The 24,720-nt window shown below is 39.2% G+C and overlaps 1 protein-coding gene across 21 annotated transcripts in view; it reads right to left on the reverse strand.

Moving 5' to 3' along the window:
• The window catches only part of ank1a (ankyrin 1, erythrocytic a), a 185,352-nt gene that overhangs the window by 44,205 nt on the left and 116,427 nt on the right, over positions 1 to 24,720 (reverse strand). For 19 of the 21 annotated variants that reach the window (XM_067437632.1, XM_067437631.1, XM_067437629.1 and 16 more), the window contains 11 exons: positions 24,051 to 24,205; positions 21,230 to 21,441; positions 18,951 to 19,155; positions 16,591 to 16,687; positions 16,217 to 16,445; positions 14,969 to 15,097; positions 10,869 to 10,988; positions 10,682 to 10,766; positions 10,463 to 10,537; positions 9,160 to 9,291; positions 3,371 to 3,532 (listed from right to left, as the gene is read on the reverse strand). In XM_067437632.1, coding sequence (XP_067293733.1) covers positions 3,371 to 3,532; positions 9,160 to 9,291; positions 10,463 to 10,537; positions 10,682 to 10,766; positions 10,869 to 10,988; positions 14,969 to 15,097; positions 16,217 to 16,445; positions 16,591 to 16,687; positions 18,951 to 19,155; positions 21,230 to 21,441; positions 24,051 to 24,205 — 1,601 coding nt within the window. The remainder of the gene's footprint in view (positions 1 to 3,370; positions 3,533 to 9,159; positions 9,292 to 10,462; positions 10,538 to 10,681; positions 10,767 to 10,868; positions 10,989 to 14,968; positions 15,098 to 16,216; positions 16,446 to 16,590; positions 16,688 to 18,950; positions 19,156 to 21,229; positions 21,442 to 24,050; positions 24,206 to 24,720) is intronic. The other 2 variants (XM_067437635.1, XM_067437642.1) reach the window with 2 other exon arrangements.

The raw sequence follows: 24,720 nt of genomic DNA on the forward strand, positions 1-24,720 counted from the left end.
GTGAGCATCGATCCGCACTTCAAATTCGGACCGGAAATAGTAAACCATCCGGGTACCTTTTGAATAATCTTTCCGGCATACTATGATTTGGGACATACTAATTCCATTTTCAAATACTATTTAGTATGGATAGTATGCGAATTGGGATGCAGGGACAATCTTTCCCTCCCACATTACCATCCCAAATTGTTATGTACTGTAGTTTGCAATTTGTCAAGTTGTTGCAAGTTGCTTGTTGGGTCCTTCTGCACCATAGACCTGCTACTCTACCCACTCAAGGATTAAAAAAAAGAAAAGGGTACCCTGCTGAAAAAAATCAGCATTGCTGGTCACCAGCACATGGTATGTTTTGCACACTGGTACCAGCATAGGATGCTGGTTGCTGGAGCCCAGAATGGGAAGCGTGAGTGCTGGTGAACCAACTACACCAGCTCAGTTTTGCTTGAGAACAGCTGGTCTTCCAGTTATCAGCTCAAACCATAATAAACCAGCCAGGACCAAAAATGAATTAAAGCTGGATTCTACAGCAGGGTAGCTTGATGAGTTCCCTCTGCAGGGAAATAAGCAAATAAGCAGTGCAGACATTTCACATTCGCACAGTTTCATAAAGGTCTTACAGTTTTTACCACCAAATAGCATAACAAAAAAATCGACAAATTAGGAGAACATGCTGAGAGCTAATGCTCCCTTAGAGGTATCGAGTCACTCAATAGTTGCCCAAGGCCAAATGCACAGTTCAGTGCACAAAACCACTTTCAGCACCACCACTAGATGCCACCATGGTCCATAGTCTCAGTATGGGGTCAGGCCTCTCTTGGATATGCTCAGGGTGTGGACCTACTCTCTGGAAGCAACGTTTTTTAAGTTAATCACCAAATGTCCGCTTTTGCACTGAGTAGTGGAAGTGGTTTCCCTAGTTTATAAAAAAAAACAAAAGAAGACTGATGGCTCAAACTGGTTTATAAGCCTATTTGATAGGATGAACATGGACACCCTTCACAATACAGGATGCCTGTGTAGGGGCGTGGTGTCCTCACCATACATACACTGCGAAAAAGGGGTTCTTTAAAAAAAAAACTTCATTATGCACAGGCAAGGGGACGACTAGACACAAGCATGGTGTTTGCCAGCAGAAAGGGCTGGCATAATGAAACAGGGTTTCTGAAGAATTCACAGACGTGGCATATCTAATAATGAGACACCTCACTACAGCAAAGTTATCTCTATACTCTATTCATAATTATGTGTGAGCCAGTGTCTGATGCAATGAAGCCTATGTCGTTTTGCTGAACAGAATGTTTTAAAGGCTGATGGCAGAGTCAAGAAGCTTTGCTTAAAACTGTTCCATTACTGTTACTACCCATCCATTTGTCTTAATATATCTTAACATACCCTTGAACAAGAACTAAATGCCTTCTGAGATCTGATATCTCTTAAAGGGGCCATGACTTGATGAATAAACTTTTCCTTCATCTGTTGAAACTTCCCTAATGAACAGTATGGATGGACATACAGTATAGTCAGCTGGAATTTTTTTTTTCTATATACACGTTATTGATTAATATCTTTAACCATTGCAACACATCTCAATGCTTGAGTGGTGTATTTTTAAGACATTGTTTCAAGGTAACAAAAAAAAAAACCTTCTTGAGATGTCTGCTGTTTAATAGTGCGTCAATTGTTTTGTGTTCAGAGTTAATTTTAAGTATTGCATATGTATATCATGCTGTAAAGCATGGAATACTTTACATCATTTATGAAATTTAGCTTACAGCAAATGCATGCATTTTTAATGGATTAGGTATGTGGTTTTTGCCCTACATTTAACCTTTCCCAGTCATGGCAGTGGGAGTTTACACTAAAGTCTTGTAAGGAAAAGAAGCACAAAAACAGAACATCTAAATCAGAGGGCTATGACTATATTTGACATTTACATTATAGTGAACCTTTGGTAATACAGTAAAAAATTAAGTCATGACCCTTTTAATGTCCCTTCAGGGTGCCATGAATATATACTTTGCATTTTGCACTAGATTTTACCCTCCGCATCTGTAGATCTGATGTTTTACTCGAGCCTAGGCTAATAGGTTTTAATAAGTAAATAAGGTAAATAAGTGCATCTCTCTGTACTTGTAAAATGTGTGTTAAAAGGTACCACAAAACACAGAAGCATGCTACTGAATGAGCTGATAATGAATTGAATAGGTTACCTTAGGTAATAGAAAAAGGAACCAAATCATAATATATAAGGTAGCCAATACGCAGCAATGTGACAGACTATAAAACTGGGGATAAATACACTTAAGCTGTCTTGACAGGATCTGTTTCATGCTGTAAAGTGGTCTAAATTGCTTTATTTTAATAGAAGAACCTTTGATAACCAAAATATTTCCAATGGGTGGGACTTTTCCCCCATTTATGAATAGTTACAGAGACCGTACTCCAGGTGAAAACAACAATCTCTATGTGCTAGAAATATGCAATCACAACAGGTAAACTAATCGGAGGTAAATAATAGCGATGCAACATTTGCCAACCAACGATCTAAAAAAATATCTGCAACTGTCTGTAATAAAACTCGGGAAGGGTTTCTATGATGTCAGCGGTTTATATGATTAGTAACAATATACATGTGATCCAAGACAACTGTTAAGGCTTTGCCAAAACCACGGGGTAAACCAGTTTTATAATATTCTGCTCTTATATGAAAACCTATGGTTATATCATGTCTCTTCCCAGTGGATATCAAGCAAAAGTGGTCATGACGTGATTCTTTCACATCAGTCTGACCATGCTAACTATGTTGAACTGTTACATATGTACAAGATTTATTTGTAAACCTGTTTTCATTAGGATTTTACAAAATAAGTACATTTTTAGGATAACTGCAAGCAACAGATTCTGTCAGAGCTTAAGCTATATATTTCCCTGGCAATATACATTAAACTGCACAAATGAACTGTAATTGTAATTTTTTTTATTAAAATGAATAGTGTGACAAATCCTAAATGTGTCCTATCCAATCCCACGCAGATCTCCTTAATCTCAAATATTTCCCCAAATTAAAAAGGAACAGAGGAGCTCTTTGAGGAGTTTTAGAACATTTCCCTGCAGTAGTCAAAAAACATTTGGACAGGCTACAAAGATAGACAACATAGTATAGTTCTGGAGGGGTGCCATCAGTTCTGGTCCTGGTGACAGCAGAATTGGAAGAGGAAATGTTAGGTTCATGGCCAAAATATAGGGGGACAAGGGTTTAAAGATACAGGAGCAGATATCAGCTGGATGAGAGGAAAAGCCAGCTCTTGGAAAAATCATATTGTTGGACAAGTGAAGTGTAGAAAGCCACAAGGGAATGTCTCTCTCTTACCATTTGTAATGGCAGGAGATAGATGATCTCTGTCATGATGCCTAGACATGGAAGCCTCTTGCTCCCAGCCCCCCTGCTGACCTGTTGGTGGTCCCTGTCCCTCCATCATGTTCACAATGTCCACTCGGTCAATACTCTTGAGGGCCACGTACAGGCTGTCCACTACAGTGGTGAGAGACACACAGATGGTGGAGAAATGGAGAAGGGGAAGACAGGGTAGTTGGACATAAAGGATGAGGACAGAGACACACCACTGACAAAACCAAAGGATTTCAAGACACTATTAGGAAAGACATCCAAAATACATTAATTGATTTACTTTTGTTATTCAAAACTAGTAGATATTGTGCATAAATCTGTCTCAGTCACGTGACCTTTTCATCACAGCCACCATATTTATCACCATCATAAACGAAATGGCACGAAATTCAAAAACATCCCAAAAGCTATATCCAGAAATAGAGCACATATTCAATTCAACACATAAAGCTCAATTCAAAAGCACATATTTGCAGGTACACCATATTGCCACAAGTATTGGGACACCCCTCCAAATCATTGAGTTCAGGTGTTCCAATCACTTCCATGGCCAACAAAAATCAACCACCTAGGCATGCAGACGCTTCGACAAACATTTGTGAAAGAATGGGTCTACCTCGGGAGTCCATTCGTGAAAATTCTTCACTACTAAATATTCTATGGTCAACTGTTTGGTATTATAACAAAGTGGAAGAAAAAACTCAAAAACACAAAATGGTAAGCCACATAAAATCACAGTCAATAACTACAGACCTCCAAACTTTGTGTGGCCTTCAAATTAGCTCTAGTGCGTAGAGAGCTTAATGGGATGGGTTTCCATGGCCGAGCAGCTCATCCAAGCCTTACATCACTAAGTGTGATGCAAAGTATGGGATGCAGTGGTGTAAAGCACGCCGCCACTGGACTCTAGAGCAGCGGAGACGTGTTCTCTGGAGTGACAAATCACGCTTTCTGTCTGGCAATCCGATGCGAGTCTGGATTTGGTGGTTACCAGGACAATGGTACTAGCCTGACTTTGTACCAAGTATAAAGTTTGGTGGAGTCGGGATTATGGTGTGGGGTTGTTTTTCAGGGGTTAGGCTTGGCCCCATAGTTCCATTGAAAGTAAATCTTAATGCTTCAGCATAACAGGACATGCTCCAAACTTTGTGGGAACAGTTTGGGGATGGCTGCTTCCTGTTCCAACATGACTGCGCACCAGTGCACAAAGCGTCGGCCCATAAAGACATGGATGAGCGAGTTTGAAGTAGAGAAACTTGAAACCTGGCCTGCACAGAGTCCTGACCTCAACCCGTTAGGCCAGGCCATCTCGTCCAACATCAGTGCCTGAACCTCACAAATTCGCTTTAGAAGAATGGTCCAAAATTTCCATAAACACACTCCTAAACCTTGTGGAAACCTTCCCAGAAGAGTTGAAACTGTTATAGTTGCAAAGGGTGGGCCAACTCCATATTAAACCCTATGGATTAAGAATGGGATGTCATTAAAGTTCATGTACATGTAAAGGCAGGTGTCCCAAAACCTTTGGTAATACAGTGTATTTACATATATTTAATTTATAATCCTTGTACATCAGAGAGTCTGAAGACTACTAAATCCTACAACAATATCTAGTAAGTTTTGGGCATATTTCCATGTGGCCAGTGAACATTTGTTCCTCATTTCCACTTAACAACATCTGGTTACCCCGTGTAACCTCGATTCTCTGGATAAAATGACTGAGAATTTTGAACCTAAAGGCCGAGACACACAAAGCCAACATCAAAGAACTAGCGGCCAACAGTGTTGTCACCTTGTATCTGCAGCGTCTCAGCCAAAAAGCCTAGCTTGAACACACCAAAAGGACTAACAGGTGAATGTCAACTAGGATGCGTGTTCTATGCCTACGTCTAAGGAAAAAACTGTCTATCTCAGCAGGTATCAACAGTCTATATTTGTCATCCAAAAAGGGAAACAAAACTAGGACAGCAGATATACAAACTGTAAACAAAGCAGCGCTTGCTTACCATTTTGAATATCAATCATGCTGATCACTTTCTTCATTCCAGGTGGCTAATGTTGTTATGAATGTTTTTGCGTATAGGAATACATAACATAAAATGACATAAAATTAGACATTAATGATCGGAAGAACGCGTATATCGACCACCGTTACTGTAAAATATGCACGTATGTCCATTTAAACTCAATTTTGGTCAAATGTGGATTATATCATTACACTGGCAAGAATATGGTGACATGTAAAGATGCCAAGTATGACAACGCTACATTCAACTGCTTTTGAAATACAGTTTTTTTCACTTCCTGAAAAGTAACCGTTTTGGACATACGTGAGCTTCATCGGGCAGCGACGATATGTAAATTGAAAAAGCTTATTTTGTCCATTAGATTGAAAGATTTGGGAAAAAGCAACAACATACATTTACCCACCCATACTCTTCCTTTTGAAGAAATCAGGACAGAAGTGGTTGAAAGTGGACAAAAGAAACGGATTAAAATACCAAATGTAAATGGGTATGTGTATCCCTCGTCTAATTATGATCGGATTGACCAAAACGCATCTTAATACCAGATGTAACCAGGACCTGTGGCACTGGAGAAGGGTGAGATGGACCCCTGCCTCAAGCCCCATGTGGTGCCATGAGCAGGGATGGGCAAACTCGGTCCTGGAGGGCCACTGCCCTGCAGAGTTTAACTCCAACCCTGATCAAACACACCTGAACCAGCTAATCAAGGCCTTAAGGATTACTAGAAATCTACAGGCAGTTTAGTTTTAGTTTCAGCTAAACTCTGCAGGGTAGTGGCCCTCCAGGACCGTGTTTGCTCATCCCAGCACTAGAGGCATAGCCTAGAAATCTAGACGCACCCTAGCAGCAGCAAATTTAATCTGCCCGCAAGTGTCGTCTAGGAACTCTCAATACCCTTCTGAGCTGTAAACGCCAAACTCTGGACGGGCCAATCACATTGTGTTTAGAGTCGGCGGGCGGGCCCATAATGACGGCAGAGTTCTGTTTGTGTTTTTCTAGTAAACACAGAAACTAGTGAACGGCGGCGGTCTTTCGAATCATCTTTGACCGCGATTCTGGAAGACGTGGAGTTAAGCTTTTCTCTGAGAAAAGAACAAAGAACGGCACTGAAGTCATTCTTAAAAAGGGAAGATGTGTTCGGAGTTCAGCCGACCGGATACGGCGAATGTTTAATCTATCAACAAGCTCTGCTTCACCTTCGTTGCTCTGGTTGGTTGTAGCGCTATCCTATCGTGTGCAGAGGGAGTTTGAAAGACAACCGTTTATCCCGCCCCTCGGATTGAGCTGTCTATGGTGAGTTTCCAGACCAAACATCTTGATGTGGGTCTGGCTTGTCAGGCTACTAGAGGCATGTTCTGATGGGCCAGCTGTTGCCTGGGTTCACTTGTTAGGTGCCCTGTGATAAGGTGGGTGTTCGAAGCTTTGGGCAACTGGGGCAAAATGAGAAATATATTGGCACCTGAGCTACAGGGCAAGGGACAACTGAAAGGGGTCAGACTGCTACACCTTAGGGCACTCCACAAAGCTCAATTTCTGCAGCCTCCATTACCAATGCACTGTTAGGGAGGCTCCAGGAACAGATTTGAGAACAACTGCTCCAATCTCAAGTTAGAAGACCACACCCAGAGTAAGTCCTTCCTCTCAATATGATTGCCACGTGGATTCGGAGTCGGACAAGGCCGTTTTGCAGCATTCTTTGTGTGCTGTAGTGACATCCCAAGATGATAAATCTGGCATGGCCTTGAAGTGACATAAAACCCCTCCTATTTCAACAAGATATTTACACCTCTGATTTGAAGGTGAAGGTTTTGATGTGAAGGTGAAGATTCTTTGAGGGCTGTCTTCCCCCATAAGGTGTCTGATGTACTGAAGAATGGTGAGATGGACCTCTGGCTCAAGCCCCATGTGGCACCATGGCACTAGAGGCATGTTCTAATGGGGAGGCTGTAGCCTGGGTTCACTTGTTAGGTGCCCTGTAATGAGGTGGGTGTTTAATGCTTTATGCAACTGGGGCAAAATAAGGGACAGCTTTGGGCAACTGAAAGGAGTCAGACTGCTACACCTTAGGGCAATCCACAAAGCCCAGTTTCGGCAGCCTCCGTTACCAATGCACTGTTAGCGAGGCTCCAGTAACAGATTTGGGAAGCATTGCTACAATCCCAGTAAAGAAGACCACACCTAGAGCGAGTCTTTCCTCTCAATATGATTGCCACATGGATTTGGGCATGGCTGTTTTGTGGCATGCTTTATGTGTTGTAGTGACATCCCAAGATGATGAGTGGGGCACGGCCTTGAAATGACGTGAAACCCTCCTATTGCATCAAGTTATTTAAACATCTGATTCGAAGGTCAAGGTTTCGATGTGAAGGTGAAGGTTCTTTGAGGGCTGTCCTCACCCATAAGGTGTCTGAGGTGCTTGACAATGGTGAGATGGACCCTTGGCTCAAGCCCCCTTGCAGGCTGTTGCTTGAGTTCACTTGTCCAACCTTATCACTGAGATTTCAGCAAATACAGTCAACAGGGCTTGACATTAACACCCGCCAACCCGCTAAATGCGGGTGGATTACAGCACTGGTGCGAAACGCAGTCACTCCTACTAGCCACTTTGGCGGCTTGACTTTTATATATAATAGATACATTTTTCATTTGTAGTCTTGTAAGACAATTTAAATAATAAACTAAATGCAATGTAGTGTTGTCAAAATAGCAATTTTTTGACAAATATCAGTTCTGAAATATCTGAAATGCTTCCAAGACTCATTTCCCGCAGAATAGATACACTATACCAGCTGCGCTTTCTCGATCTCTCGTCTCTCCAACAGCGAGTGAGACACAAATCCGCCTCCCCTCACTCGCTTGCATCATTTAATATTGTTGCTGTTACAGGGCTTGATTTTCGGCGAGAGATTGAGTATATTGCACTTAATTTTACTCATTCCAGCAGATCTTGTGCTCATACCCAAAGAGCACTTACATAAAGCCGCCTCTCAGTACTAAATACAAATTTTTACAATACAAATATTCATTTAAACACAGTCAGTTATTTTTTAAGTGAACGTAAACAGTTGAGAAAACACATGTGTAACATTATAATGGATCAGTGCATCAGGTCTTAAAGTGACAGCAGCCTAATATACTCTTGCTGCCAAATTATGAGATAGTATAAAAAATATCTATAAGGCAGTTTTTCCCCATGCTATCGAAGTAAAAATTGTGGCCAGTGAAATTAAGCTAGTAACTTTGCTTAGTAACTTTGGAAAACCCCTAGCCACAGTGACAAAAAAAGTTAATGTCAAGCCCTGACAGTCAATAGTTGTGACACCCCAAGACAAAGAGTGGAGACAGTGATTTAAAACTCCTATTTAAACAACAGTTATTTATACCTCTGATTTGAAAAGGGTTCAGAATTGGGGGTGTGTAAAGCCATGGTAAGGGTAGAGGGTAGAGGGGTTGTGAGAGGGAGGAGACTGCATGATAAGGGGAGGGCCTGAAGTGCAGCAAGACAGCTAATTTGCATTCCCCGCAAACTGGGCACTCACAAGTTTTGATAGCTCTGAATCCCACAGCACTACAGGATAAAAGCATGCTGGTATGTATAGCAACAAATATGGCAGCATTTTCATACAGTTACGTCACATGAGACAGATAAATATGGTCAAATTTGCTCGGAAATAATTTAGGTATTCTTATAGGATCATAGTGAATGGACACTGTGGCACTCACTTTTGGCTCTCTTCCCCTCTCGAGCGGCCCACAGGTTGAGCAGTGTTGAGCTCTGCTCTAAAAGGGAGTTGGGATTCTCCACACGGATCTTATTAATTTCATCTACATTAAACTGCAGTTCACGTCCCAACTCTGTACAGGAATTAGATATGATACATTATGTGCTAGCATGAATGAATTTGCTCCTTCACCATTTAGTGACTTATTTTAGACTAAAGCATGATTTACTGAAATATGAGGGCTACATTTGTGCCACTCAATAAAATACGTTTGTATCAATAAACTGACAAATCAATAATCAATCTCACATATGAATTGTATAAAATAGTGGAGACACAGATAAAGCAAAAATAAATTAATCAACAAAGATATCCAAGATCAGTGTCAAAAAATAAAAACAAGTGGACAAAACTAACATGTTGAAAAGGTTTGCACATTTTAAATTTTTAAACAGATATTTAAACAGATTTATATCTATATATATATATATATATATATATACACACGTCTATATTTATGTTCTAGTTTCTTGAATAAAAGGTCATTAGAAAAAAAATTTGAACTGGGATCTATAGCTCTTGAAGATTACAGCAATTTGGTTTAGACAGGAACACTGCAAACGCTGTATGCAATGGAACTGCATTAAAAATAAAAATAAAAAATGCATTTATTTGGATATATGATATGAAAGTGTATGACATGATCCGACACGACTCCTTCCAATCCTCACATCATTGCTACATTTTGTACCACTAAATTGACTAAACTAATTGACAAAACTAGAGAGAGACTACTTATAAAAATCTACATTATATAAGAATTTACTTAAATTAAATCTTCTTATTTTTAAGTTAATTCATTGTTTTATTAGTATTCATTCCTTCATTTTTTTAATTGTTAATTTGTGTAACTATTGTTTAGCCTATCTGTTGATAAAATACGTTTCAAATGTCCTAATTTGATCACTAATTGATTATTGATTTGTCAATTAATTCAACACTTGATTAAGTTGCGTGAATTGGCCCCCGTATGAAGAATCTATAGCATGATAAAAGTTTAGCTTGTGCAAAATGATCTTTTGTAAAGCCAAACATTTTTTGAGCTTAATAAGCTTAATTTATCTCATCTGCACATGCTAGACAAGGTGAAATGTCCTTGAGGTAAATTTTGACCTTAAAGTAAATGACTTGTCAAAACATTTTGAATTCTCTATAGTCTACAGCAGAGAAATTGACATCCAGATATGTCTTGACAAGACATGGCCAGTTAAGCGAAAGAAGTGCATTCAAACCCTCACACTCACCAGCCCAGCTCAGGCCTAGCTGTTCAGCTATTAAAGCCATCTTTAACTCCGTCCTTTCCATGGCGCTCAGTGATGCTGCAGAAACCAGACCATCATTGGCTCAAGAGTTCAGCAATCTGATGCTGCAGCTCACATCTTATTCAAAGCAGGGTCAGGCAAAGGTCGTATGAGATTTGGGGGCTTAACATGCAGGAGCTGTCAGTGTGGGAGCAATCTTACCCATGGCTGGTTCATTTAAAGCACTGTATCTTTCTCTCAGAGCCAAAGGTGTCAGAGTCCTCCGTCGCTCATCGCTTCCTATAATCTGTTATAAAGAAACAAACGCACTGTTAGAGAACAAATATATATGTGAGTGTGTACTAGGGAATGTAAACTTGACAGTGACCCATTTTGACCTTTGTATTACCTTAATGCACGGTGGCATGGTGACGTTGAGGTTGCACAACACATGTTGACTATCTTCATATTTGGTTGATTTGCGCAAGAAAGACAAAAAGCCGGAGGGGTCTTTACTGCTGTCCCTCACCTGGAGGAGAAGGGAAAGAAGTGGATATACTATGAACATCAGATGGATGATACAGGCAAATATTTGTTCATAAATATTACATTTTAGCCATTTTAATGTTTATTTTTTTTACTATACATAAAAAAGCTAGTCCCAGACAAAAATGCACGTTTGAGCTGTTTTAATTGAAATTACTGAATAATATGAAATAATATGTCAGGGCCATTGTTTTGTCTCAAGATGGACATCAGTAATGTTTTTTTCTAAGTCATGTTTATGAAAGCTACTTAAATGTCCTAATTGAACCAACCAACCAACCAACCAACACAAACCAACACCAACCAACCAACAAAAACCAACACCAACCAACAAACACCAACCAACCAACCAACAAACACCGACCAACCAACAAAAACCAACACCAACCAACCAACAAAAACCAACACCAACCAACAAACACCAACCAACCAACCAACAAACACCAACCAACCAACCAACCAACAAACACCAACCAACCAACCAACAAACACCAACCAACCAACCAACCAACCAACCAACCAACCAACCAACCAACCAACAAACACCAACCAACCAACCAACAAACACCAACCAACCAACCAACAAACACCAACCAACCAACAAACACCAACCAACCAACCAACCAACAAACACCAACCAACCAACAAACACCAACCAACCAACCAACAAACACCAACCAACCAACCAACAAACACCAACCAACCAACAAACACCAACCAACCAACAAATACCAACCAACCAACCAACAAACACCAACCAACCAACCAACAAACACCAACCAACCAACAAACACCAACCAACCAACAAACACCAACCAACCAACCAACAAACACCAACCAACCAACCAACAAACACCAACCAACCAACAAACACCAACCAACCAACAAATACCAACCAACCAACCAACAAACACCAACCAACCAACAAACACCAACCAACCAACCAACCAACAAACACCAACCAACCAACAAACACCAACCAACAAAAACCAACCAACCAACCAACAAACACCAACCAACAAAAACCAACCAACACCAACCAACCAACAAACACCAACCAACCAACAAAAACCAACCAACCAACCAACCAACCAACCAACCAAACCAACCAACCAACCAACCAACCAACCAACCAACCAAAACAAACAACCAACCAACACCAACCAACACAAAATAACCAACCAACAAAAACCAACCAACAAACACCAACCAACCAGCCAACACAAAACAACCAGCCAACAAAAACCAACCAACAAAAACCAACCAACAAAAACCAACCAACAAACACCAACCAACAAACACCAACCAACCAACACAAAACAACCAACCAACAAAAACCAACCAACAAACACCAACCAACCAACACAAAACAACCAACCAACAAAAACCAACCAACAAACACCAACCAACAAACACAAAACAAACAACCAACCAACACAAACCAATCAAAACAAACAACCAACAAACACCAACCAACACACAACAACCAACCAACAAAAACCAACCAACAAACAAACACCAACCAACCAACACAAAACAACCAACCAACAAACACCAACCAACCAACACAAAACAAACAACCAACAAACACCAACCAACCAACACAAAACAAACAACCAACAAACACCAACCAACCAACACAAAACAAACAACCAACAAAAACCAACCAAAACAAACAACCAACCAACACACAACAACCAACCAACAAAAACCAACCAACAAACAAACACCAACCAACCAACACAAAACAAACAACCAACCAACACCAATCAACCAAAACAAACAACCAACCAACACCAACCAACAAACACCAACCAACCAACACCAACCAACAAACACCAACCAACCAACACAAAACAAACAACCAACAAACACCAACCAACCAACACAAAACAAACAACCAACAAAAACCAACCAAAACAAACAACCAACCAACACAAACCAACCAAAACAAACAACCAACCAACACACAACAACCAACCAACAAAAACCAACCAACAAATACCAACCAACCAACCAACACCAACCAACAAACACCAACCAACCAACACAAAACAAACAACCAACAAACACCAACCAACCAACACAAAACAAACAACCAACACCAACCAACCAACACCAACCAACACAAAAACAAACAACCAACACCAACCAACCAACACCAACCAACCAAAACAAACAACCAACCAACACCAACAACCAACAAACACCAACCAACAAACACCAACCAACAAACACCAACCAACAAACACCAACCAACCAACACCAACCAACAAACACCAACCAACCAACACAAAACAAACAACCAACACAAACCAACCAACACCAACCAACACAAAACAAACAACCAACACCAACCAACCAACACCAACCAACCAAAACAAACAACCAACCAACACCAACAAACACCAACCAACAAACACCAACCAACAAACACCAACCAACAAACACCAACCAACCAACACAAAACAAACAACCAACAAACACCAACCAACCAACACAAAACAAACAACCAACCAACACAAACCAATCAAAACATACAACCAACAAACACCAACCAACACACAACAACCAACCAACAAAAACCAACCAACAAACAAACACCAACCAACCAACACAAAACAACCAACCAACAAACACCAACCAACCAACACAAAACAAACAACCAACAAACACCAACCAACCAACACAAAACAAACAACCAACAAAAACCAACCAAAACAAACAACCAACCAACACACAACAACCAACCAACAAAAACCAACCAACAAACAAACACCAACCAACCAACACAAAACAAACAACCAACCAACACCAATCAACCAAAACAAACAACCAACCAACACCAACCAACAAACACCAACCAACCAACACCAACCAACAAACACCAACCAACCAACACAAAACAAACAACCAACAAACACCAACCAACCAACACAAAACAAACAACCAACAAAAACCAACCAAAACAAACAACCAACCAACACAAACCAACCAAAACAAACAACCAACCAACACACAACAACCAACCAACAAAAACCAACCAACAAATACCAACCAACCAACCAACACCAACCAACAAACACCAACCAACCAACACAAAACAAACAACCAACAAACACCAACCAACCAACACAAAACAAACAACCAACACCAACCAACCAACACCAACCAACACAAAACAAACAACCAACACCAACCAACCAACACCAACCAACCAAAACAAACAACCAACCAACACCAACAACCAACAAACACCAACCAACAAACACCAACCAACAAACACCAACCAACAAACACCAACCAACCAACACCAACCAACCAACACCAACCAACAAACACCAACCAACCAACACAAAACAAACAACCAACACAAACCAACCAACACCAACCAACACAAAACAAACAACCAACACCAACCAACCAACCAACACCAACCAACCAAAACAAACAACCAACCAACACCAACAAACACCAACCAACAAACACCAACCAACAAACACCAACCAACCAACACAAAACAAACAACCAACAAACACCAACCAACAAACACCAACCAACAAACACCAACCAACCAACACAAAACAAACAACCAACAAACACCAACCAACAAACACCAACCAACAAACACCAACCAACCAACACAAAACAAACAACCAACAAACACCAACCAACCAACAAACACCAACCAACCAACACAAAACAAACAACCAACACCAACCAACCAAAACAAACAACCAACCAACAAACACCAACCAACCAACCAAAACAAACAACCAACACCAACCAACACAAAACAAACAACCAACACCAACCAACCAAAACAAACAACCAACCAACAAACACCAACCAACCAACACAAAACAACCCCAACCCCTAAATTCAACATGGGTGAAAAATCTTTTTTTGTAATCAATAATGCAGAGCAATTGAGCACAGATGAACTGGGTGTGATGACTTTACCTTGACAGACACAGGCAGTCTGTTGTCTCTGAAGGCTTGGAAGCTGAAACAACGGGGTTGCTGGGCAGCCTTCCTTATGGGAACCAAGTTTCCGGAACACTCCAAATACAACGGCATGCCCTCCATGACCTACAGAACAAATACCAGCCGCTATATTTAGGGTTACAGTAGATTAACAGTAGATGCATCCTAAATCAATCACATTTGAGTAAAGTCAACATGAAACATTATTAGCACCACATTTACTTCTGTAATGTCACGTATTTCAGAATATTCAGAGAGAGAGAGAGAGAGAGAGAGAGAGAGAGAGAGAGAGAGAGAGAGAGAGAGAGAGAGAGAGAGAGAGAGAGAGAGAGAGAGAGAGAGAGAGAGGAGAGAGAGATTGGATTTTATCCATGCGGATTTGATTGGATTGTGAAAAGTGGGTTTTCCTTTCCAGAATGGAGCCAATCCTCAAATGGATTTTAGCATTCGATTATGAAGAGATACTTGTTTCCTGCTGGCTATATAATATATAATATTGCTGAATCAATCTAAATACATGTATACCAACAAAACTAAATTATATTTATTGAATACAATCAGTTAATTTAGATGTCACCTTTTTTCAGTATGCAGCCTTGGTGATGTCATTAGAAAGAACTATGTTTATATAAAAAATACTAAAACAATTATTTATGTAAGAATTTTAATTTGGAGATTCGTGCACTCATGAATCAGGTACAGTAAGACCAAGCATGTGTATTAAAGTCACTATGAAAATACAATTCTTGTTTAATTATGCTTTTTATTATAAATGATTTCTCTGCTGATATTATCATTTATTTATTTTTTATTCATGTGCCTTGCAATCTTAAATCAAAATAACTTCCCCTCCCTCATGCATCTCTTCTCTGATGACGGGGCGGGGCAACCTGCCACTCACATGAGATCCACCAATAGCAAACCACCACCATCCAACCATCCAATCAAATCTCCACAGAGAAAAAGCAAGTCCCGCCCTACATTACTTCTTGTTCCAGAAGCCGTTTCACTCGGATATACGTCACAATAGGGAAGAAAAGACTTCCTTTTTATGCTGACTTTAACAGGGTTCATTTTTATTTCATATTAACTTTCTGTTTTTAGGTTTAAATATTTTATATAAATAATGCCACTTGCTGTAAACACGTGGAAAAGCACACAATAGATGCATTGTAGATTTGCATTTTAGGTCTATTTGAAGTACATAACACACTATCATATAACCTCAATGTCTCTGCTACGAGCCACTTCAGAAAAGTTCTCGTGCTGCTCCAGGGTTTTGTCCATTTTGTCATCAGTCATGCAATAACAACGGAGACGACCCTCTCGGGCTTCATTCATCTTTGCAAAAACTACAAACTTGGCCATGTACGGCACGGCTGACAGCTCGCGGTACAGAAGGTTGGCAAAGGTCACGGCCTCTGCCGTCCGAGGACAGTCTGCCAGCCAGAAACTGTGGGAGAGCAACACGTGTATCGAGTGAGATTTGTAATGTGACCAAGGTCAAATAATAAAATAATGTTGTAAAGACAACACTCATTGAGCATTCCTTGAGTAACTAACATGTGATATACAGGTTATACTAGGTGACGTCTTACCGGGCAGAGACATTGGTGGTGAAACTGGCACAATCATTGGAATATAGAAGTTTGGTGGTGCCAGTTATATCTTCCCACTGGGCAGGAGCTGTGCCACCTATAAAACGTAGAGTATAAGATATAAAGATATATTAAAAGCATAATCCTTGCATTGATCACTACTGAAGTTGAGGTGTGCAATTTATGTCCCACTAGTGGCAATAAATGGAATTGCAAATCATTTCTTTTATCAATATTTTCTGAAGGTGTCTTTTATTTTATTTGCTCATTTTAATGTAATCTGGGTAAAAATATTCTCTCATTACCCCCTTCAACAAGCCATATTATTTAAGCTATTATTCATCTCTAAAAATTAATATTTTAAAGAGCCACAAACTATGAATGGCTTCCTTAGCTGTCCACATTAAAATGAATAAGAATTTACATTAAAAATGAAACACTACATCACCTTTTAATAAGTACCTATTGTTTCCTACACATTTATTTGTAATCATCACATTTTCCCATTTTGTACATCATAAAATTAGAAGCAAAACTGTAATGCACATGTATATTATTTATATACTATTATAGTATGTATTAATGTTAAATTAGCTTTTTTTTTCATTTGAAATTTAGTTTAGGTTTTGGAAAATGTATGTACTTATAATTTTTTATATATGTTCATATTTAGTTTTAATTTATTTGCATTTTTGTTTGAGTAATTTTAGTACATTTCATTTCAGTTAGTTTCTAAAGTTTTTCATCTAATATTTACATTTCCTTTTGTTTTGTCCATTTCCTACAAAAAAGTAGCTGTAGTTAACAATAACAACACTGTTTTTGTAATTGTATAAATCTGAACGTAACATGAGAAAAATAAACCTAAACAATGTTGCTTCAAGTAAATAATCCTGTTTTAAGGATGTTTCAATTTTTCATCAACAGAAAAGGTTTAAGACAAATATTTTTTTTTGGGTAACACTTTATATTACAGTGTCATTGTTACATTTAGTTACTGTAGTAATAATAACTACAAGTTATGCATAATTACATGCAGCTATACCTCGACCAAACGCTAATCCTAACCAGTAAGTAGTTCATTCTTATTACTCAGTACTTAAATGTATAGATATATTGTAATAAAGACACCTTAAAATAAAAGGTTAATTATTTTTAAGCTGTTGGTGTTTTTACAGTGTAATTATGCATTTAAGTACAGATTAATAATAATTATTTACATGTACTTACTATAGGGTTCGGGTCAGGAATAGGGGTTGGTTTATGTTTAGTGTACACCATAAAAAAAACTGGTGCTATATAGTACTAAAAGTGGTTGTTTGGCTTGTAATCATAGGGGAACCACTTTAAGTGCTGTAAGGCACCAAATCTTGGTAATTTAGTGGTTCTTCAGCGGTTCTTTGGGATGACTGAGGTGCTATATAGCACCATAACCATATACAGAACCTGTTAAGCCTCTGTATGGTTCTTCAGCGGTTTTTCAGTGGTTCTTTGGGGTGGTAAAGGTGCTATATAGCACCACTGCTGTACAAAGAACCTTTCAAGGCCCTTTAAAAGGTTCTTCACACGCCAAAGAACTACTGTTGGTGCCGTTTAGCACCATTATTGAGGAAGAAATAAAATGCGATATGGCACCTCTTATGGGTTCTACATAGCACCATTTGACAAAGGTGCTGTAGAGCACATTTAAAAGGGTGGTTGCGTGCGATTTCACTTTTTAACTTCAGTTAGTGTGTAATGTTGCTGCTTGAGCATAAAGAGTATCTGCAAAGTTACAGCGCTTTAAGTTCAATGCAAATGGAGATATTGTCTTTTAAAGTTACGGCAGTTTATTGCCTACAAAAACGGCCGGTTTGGACTACAACGAGCTTCTTCCTGGGTTGGTGACATCATAAACCCTTGCTAGTCTCCGCAGACTTCTGCCCGTAATGGGAAGGGGCGTGGCGTTTCCAGGATAACCTGTCCTTGGCATTTCAGCCAATAAAAATACAGGAAACTACATTTGGCCATCTAACCAATCTAAGACTGTTGTGTTTTTCGGAGGGATGGGCTTCATAGAAGCAGGAAGCAAACGGGCCACTCAAAGGACAGTGAAGACAGCGGTGTGGAATAAAGGCCAAATATAAGAAAAAACGGCATTTAAAAAAAAAAGTATTAAGACATGTTATACTGCACCCCATAAACACAACCAAGCCTAGAAAAAAAACACAGAAACCCCCCTTTAACGATATGGTGCTATTTGGCACCAAAAGTGGTTCCCCTATGATTACACTTTTAGTGCCAAATAGCACCAATCTTTTTTAGAGTGAAATAAAGTGTAACTATTTTTAGCAATGTAAAAATGTTGCGTGGCTGGTTACCGATGACGCTGCAGAGCAGGCGGAGGCTGGTGGTGTCGCCCTCGCCGGCGTCCCGCGGACTCTCCCTCCAGGAGGGAGGCAGAGGAATCCTCAGGCCAATGGGACGGTGAAACTTGCGGCGGCGAGGCTCTACTGTCACCACGGGGCCAAAAGTGGCTTGGTTCCCCAGAAGCTTGGCCACCAGCTCATCGGGGACCGGCTGGGCCTGAGTGCCGAGGATGGAGGGGGGGGGAAGACCAAAACAGTGTGGAAGAGTGCAAAGTAAAAGATGAGATGGTGTGGGGAAGAGCAAAGGCGAAAGAGAAGAAAATGGAGTGAGAGTCAGACATGAAGAAATAGCAAATGGTATATTTACGTAGGATTGGACGAGAGGGGGTTCAGAATGGAAATGTGTAACAATTTTTCATGAGAAGAAATCAAGGGAAAGAAGAATAGACAGAAAAGATCTTAATATATTTCAATTTTCTAACTATTGCAATTCAAGACACCAAATTTAGCTTGTCAATCAGTCTTATTTATTAATGGAAAATGTGTTACAAACATTGAACCAAAATTCATTCATTGAAGTAGAAACTAAACACACAGACACAACAATTTGACCCTGTATAGTTGTAAAGCTTTTGTAGATCTTTGAGTGTGCAGTTCATTATAATCATCATGTTATTTATTTACAATGAATTACAAATTCAGTTAAGTCAGGTGTGCTATATTGCGGTTAATATGGCTATATCAAAACACCCCAATCCTTAAACAGTTCTCATGTTTTTATGAATATAATTAACATTATATTATGTTTTCGTTGGCTCAGGAGTGGAGGAATTGAGCAGAATGAAAGTATTTCTCACAGACCTTATTTAAAGTGTATCGTGGTTCAAAGTTCATATTGCATATCTGTGGCTCAGTGTCATTCATTCAACCAAATCTTCCAAATGTAAGAGAAACATCTGTAACAAACTGAGTGCAATTCTGAAAAACATTTTTGTACGTTATTGCGAAAGGGAAATCTTGGTAACACTTTACTTAAAGCACTTATGTGTAATGCATTATAAAATGTATTCATAATGTATATTATAATGCATTATATCTTTTCATATATAATTGCAACCAAACTTAAAATGCATTTTTGATATTTGCTGACTCCTTGGTACATTTGAAATGGGTTGTTTGTCATGCATTAAAGGTGTGTTCAATTATAATATAATGTATTATAACACTGGTTACTATTATTCATGAGACTATACAGTGCATTTTAAGGTGAATACTGTTATAATGCATTTTATACAGGTTTTAAGTAAAGCGTTATTGCAATTTCATTTTACAATCACTGATTTCCTGACTTCCAGTGTTTTTTTAGACAACAAGAAAAAATGCATCGTTGATGACAATGAGAACTGATCAAGTTTGTCAATACATTAAGATTATTAGATTATTAGGTCACCTCTCACAAAGTAAACAAAATTGAAGCAAAATAGAGAAATAATAATATAACAAATGATATAAATGATTAAACACATGATGGGTTAAAAACAAGTAAAAAAAATCAGCTTTGGTATGAGCCGGTGGTTACACTTGCAGGGCAAAATAAAGAAACACAAAAGTAAAAACACACATGCACAATCATTTCATTCTAAGTTCAAGAAATGTAAAATATAAAATGGCAGTTAAGATGTTTGTGTAGCTAATAAAGTTCTAAAATATCTAATAAAACATCTCAGTAACTAATGTTTGTGTATACTATAAGGTGCTTCAGATATTTTCAACAGTACAGAAAAATCGTCATCATCCGATTATTACCTTCCTTTTTACTAAGCTTCATCTTGCTTTTTTTTACCTCCTTCAACTTAAGACTTCCTCTATCAAAACCTGACCTTACCCTGAAACATTCAAACAAGTGTTCCATCCATTCCCAACTTTTGCTGTGTTTTTATGCTACTGCACTGTAAATATGTTTGTATATTTCTAGAAATAACCTGTTTTGATCCAAGCAGGAAGAAAGGCCCCATGTCATACTATACCACACTTCATCATTCATATTTACCATCACCAAGCAACTTACAGAATTACATTCATTCACATTCCACAAGGTTAAATTAGAGCCCAAGTCATGTGTCATTTTGAGAAATGAAAGATGAGATGTTTGGTCATGTTTTATGCCTCATGACCAAACAGGAAAAACAAAACAGAAAAATCTAAAAGCTGCCAGATACATGGTAATATTCAGGAGATAAGCTTCCTCCATTTTCCATCACATCTTCCTCCTCATCATCCTCCCATCTCACCTGCAGTCCAAGACGGACACGCTTGGTGACGGCTGTCTCAGGAAAACTGGCCTGGACCAATGGCACCAGTTTACTTGTGAGAGAACCCCCTTCTGGGCCAATCAGATCGTTCTCCTGCTGGATACGGGACACCACGGCAAAGTACAGCGGGAAGTCTGTCGAGATGATCCGCCTGATCCTTTTCTTCACAAGTTCCTCCTGACTCTCGAGGTCTTCAGCACACAGTCGACAGAGAAAAGACAATAGATGAGACAAAATGACCACAGTTCACTGATTACATAAGTCAAGGAAAAGCCTGTCAAGCAGTGCTCGAATTGGGCCGGTGCGCACTTCTATGCTTCTTTATTGAAATCCGTAGCGTACCCTCACTTTTTCTTTCGTACCAGCACTTCTTACATGTTCGCGGTATACTCTGACTGCCCGGAGTGTCTATGTCCACTAAGTGCAAATATCCCGTCTTGTTGGCAGTGGCTATTTTCACTAAATCCGCCCACTGACGCCTGACAAAATGGCAGAAGATACTGTGAAAGACTTTTGATGCAAATCGAAAATCTGCCTTTTGCCAAATTCGCTCTACTCCCTTGCCCCAGCACATATCAGATCGGAAAGGCATTTATTTTCACAAAAAATTACGAAAATATTCGAAAAATGGAAATAAAGCATCTAACGTGTTAAATAATAAAGTGTTTAGGGTCAGGCGTAGGTGTAGGGAGGACTGTATTATCCCAATAAGGTGGCATCCATTTCATCATTTTAATAAATACAATCATTTACACTCTATGTTATAAGTGCATACCGTTTAATGTACAACAACACTGAGGTGCAAATAGTATCAGCCACTATCTATTATTATAAATAGCATCTAACTTTGTTTTACACTTATTCTAATGAAAACTGCTATTTTGACATAGTGTAAATTAGGGCTGTCCTCGACTAAGGATTTAGACAATCGAAGAATTGTCGAATCTCTCTGTGGTCAACTGATAGTCGAATCACCTGTGTGTGTGAATGCGTTGGGAGGGGCACGACACTATCAGCAGAAGAGTAAAACTATTTTTATTTTCCTTTACACACTGCACACAGAACAACTTTTAATAAAGCGACCAAAACTTCCTGCCAACTGACAGACGAACTGACAATGGCTTTCTTATTTAGGTTTAAATAGCCTAAAAGGTAATGTGGTGGATAAACATTCATAAACCGTTTTCTCATAACATGTTAAAGCTGCGATCGAAATACAGAACATCACACAAATATATAAAAGAACATTTTGATAAATAAGCCTAAAAAAATACCTGCCTAGAGAGGAAAAGAAAACTTTGAGTGCGTTTCCATGCACGTTCTGAAGCCGATTGTGCCTAAAGCGGGTGAAGACGTACGCGAAGCTCAGCCCCGCGCCTCAGGATCTCACTCACACCGCCACCTGACGTGCACATTATATACACGCGAGCTCAATTTTGAATTGACTGACAGATGAGCTGCACAAAAGAGCTCTGTGGTGCAGCAGGATTTTAAACAAATGCTGCCGCCGGTGTGTGTACACTCATTGAACATGTTCTAATTTTAAAGGGGTCGCACACCGATGTCCAGCTCAGCTCAGCACCGTGACACGTCTTTAAAATATTGAGCACCCCCATATTGCCAAAATGGTATGATCCTCGTTTCATAACACCCGTGAAGATTCGACCGTGAGATCGGTGGTCGAATCAGGCTCCGCATATCGATGCATCGAATCTTTGACTATTCGGGGTCACCCTTAGTGTAAATAGAATCTAGCTGTTATTTACACACAGTGTAATAACTTCTTTAACTTCTTCTTGAACAATTTTAATGCACTTTGCGACCCATTTTGAATTCTATTGAGAATTTACAAACATTTCAAATACTATGGAAAAAGTCAAACATGATCTAAAACAGCCACTAACAAGACAGAAAACATCATCCTGCAGCAACATAAATTAGCTTTTTAAAGCTTTTTAAACTACTCATGACCACCTTTACTAGAATTTATCACATTCTATTGTATTTACTGTCGCTTGGGTCCAATTAGTTTACAACAATGACCGCTGTTGTTGAAGAACTGAGATGGGTAGATTCCACCATCACGTCTGTTATAGAAGATATCGACAGATCATTCATTTTAAAAGAGGAACAGAGGACCGCGATCAAGGCATTTGTCGATAGGAAAGGTGTCTTTAGCATCTGTAGCTCTGTAGTCTGTAGCTCTGATTGGTTGTAGGTCTTTCCAATTGAGGTCTTTCCTTTGCCGGTTGAAATACACCCCATAATCACAGCTCAATGGAGCAGTATCAGACTCATATTCTGACTGGAATTGAGTATGACCACGCCAGGCTAGTGGCATGTTGCAGCTGAACTCTAAATGTGTAGGTTGCTATTTTTCGTAAAAAAGAAAGACCCCCCCCCCCCCCCCATCATACCCCCTTTATTCTCTATTTTTAAGGAAATGGGGCCTATCTGAAACCTATAATATATAAGATTTGCTATAATTTAACAGCAAATGTTACTGTATTTACTGTGCATAAAAGGTCAGTGCAGTATAACAATACAGCTTTGCTTGGATTAAGGGATTGAGTGGCATTGTTTGATGGTAAGAAATTACTATGCTAATTAGGTCATTGCATGGTATCTTGTAATTGATAATATTCAGATTGTTGTGTTTATTGATTGATTGTATTGTCTATTTTTTGTCTTGTGTTTTTGTTTTGTTACTGTAACACCTTAATATCCCCTTGGGGATTTATAAAGGAAGTCTAACCAAATATATATATCACTTTAAATTGTAGCAACAGTAAGTACACACCTTCATCCATGCCATTGAGGATGGTCTCCAAAACCTCGTCACCATAACGATTACGATGTTCCTTCCAGACCGATCCGTTCTCACTCCTCAGGACCACAAGCTCACGATCTCCTCGACCGAGAGCCGCAAAATGGGGAATCTCAACAATCACAGGCCTTCAGGAGCAATAAGAGTTAAAGTGTTAGTTTGCAATTTAAAGGGTTAGTTCACCCAAAAATGAAATTGATGTCATTAATGACTATAAAATTCAAACGGTCATGAATAAGCGTATTGATTCATGATTCGGATCGCGTGCCAAACTGCTGAAATCACTTGACATTGGCGATCTGAATCATGAATCAATCCGCTGATTCACAACCATTTGAATTTTTGTTTGAGGATTTAAAACAAACCCAGAAGAGAAGACAACGCTAAATTAAGTCGTAGTTTTTGTTATTTTTGGACCAAAATGTATTTTCGATGCTTCAAGAGATTGTAATTAACCCACTGATGTCTCATATGGACTACTGTGATGATGTTTTTATTCCCTTTCTGGACATGGACAGTTTAGTGTGCATACACTTAAATACGCTCTTTGACTGAATATAAAATATCTTAAACTGTGTCTGAAGATGAACAGAGGTCTTCAGGTGTGGAACGACATTAGGGTGAGGAGTTAATGACATAAATT

This window comes from Pseudorasbora parva, chromosome 3 (assembly GCF_024679245.1).
Source record: "Pseudorasbora parva isolate DD20220531a chromosome 3, ASM2467924v1, whole genome shotgun sequence".
Lineage (NCBI taxonomy): Eukaryota > Metazoa > Chordata > Actinopteri > Cypriniformes > Gobionidae > Pseudorasbora > Pseudorasbora parva.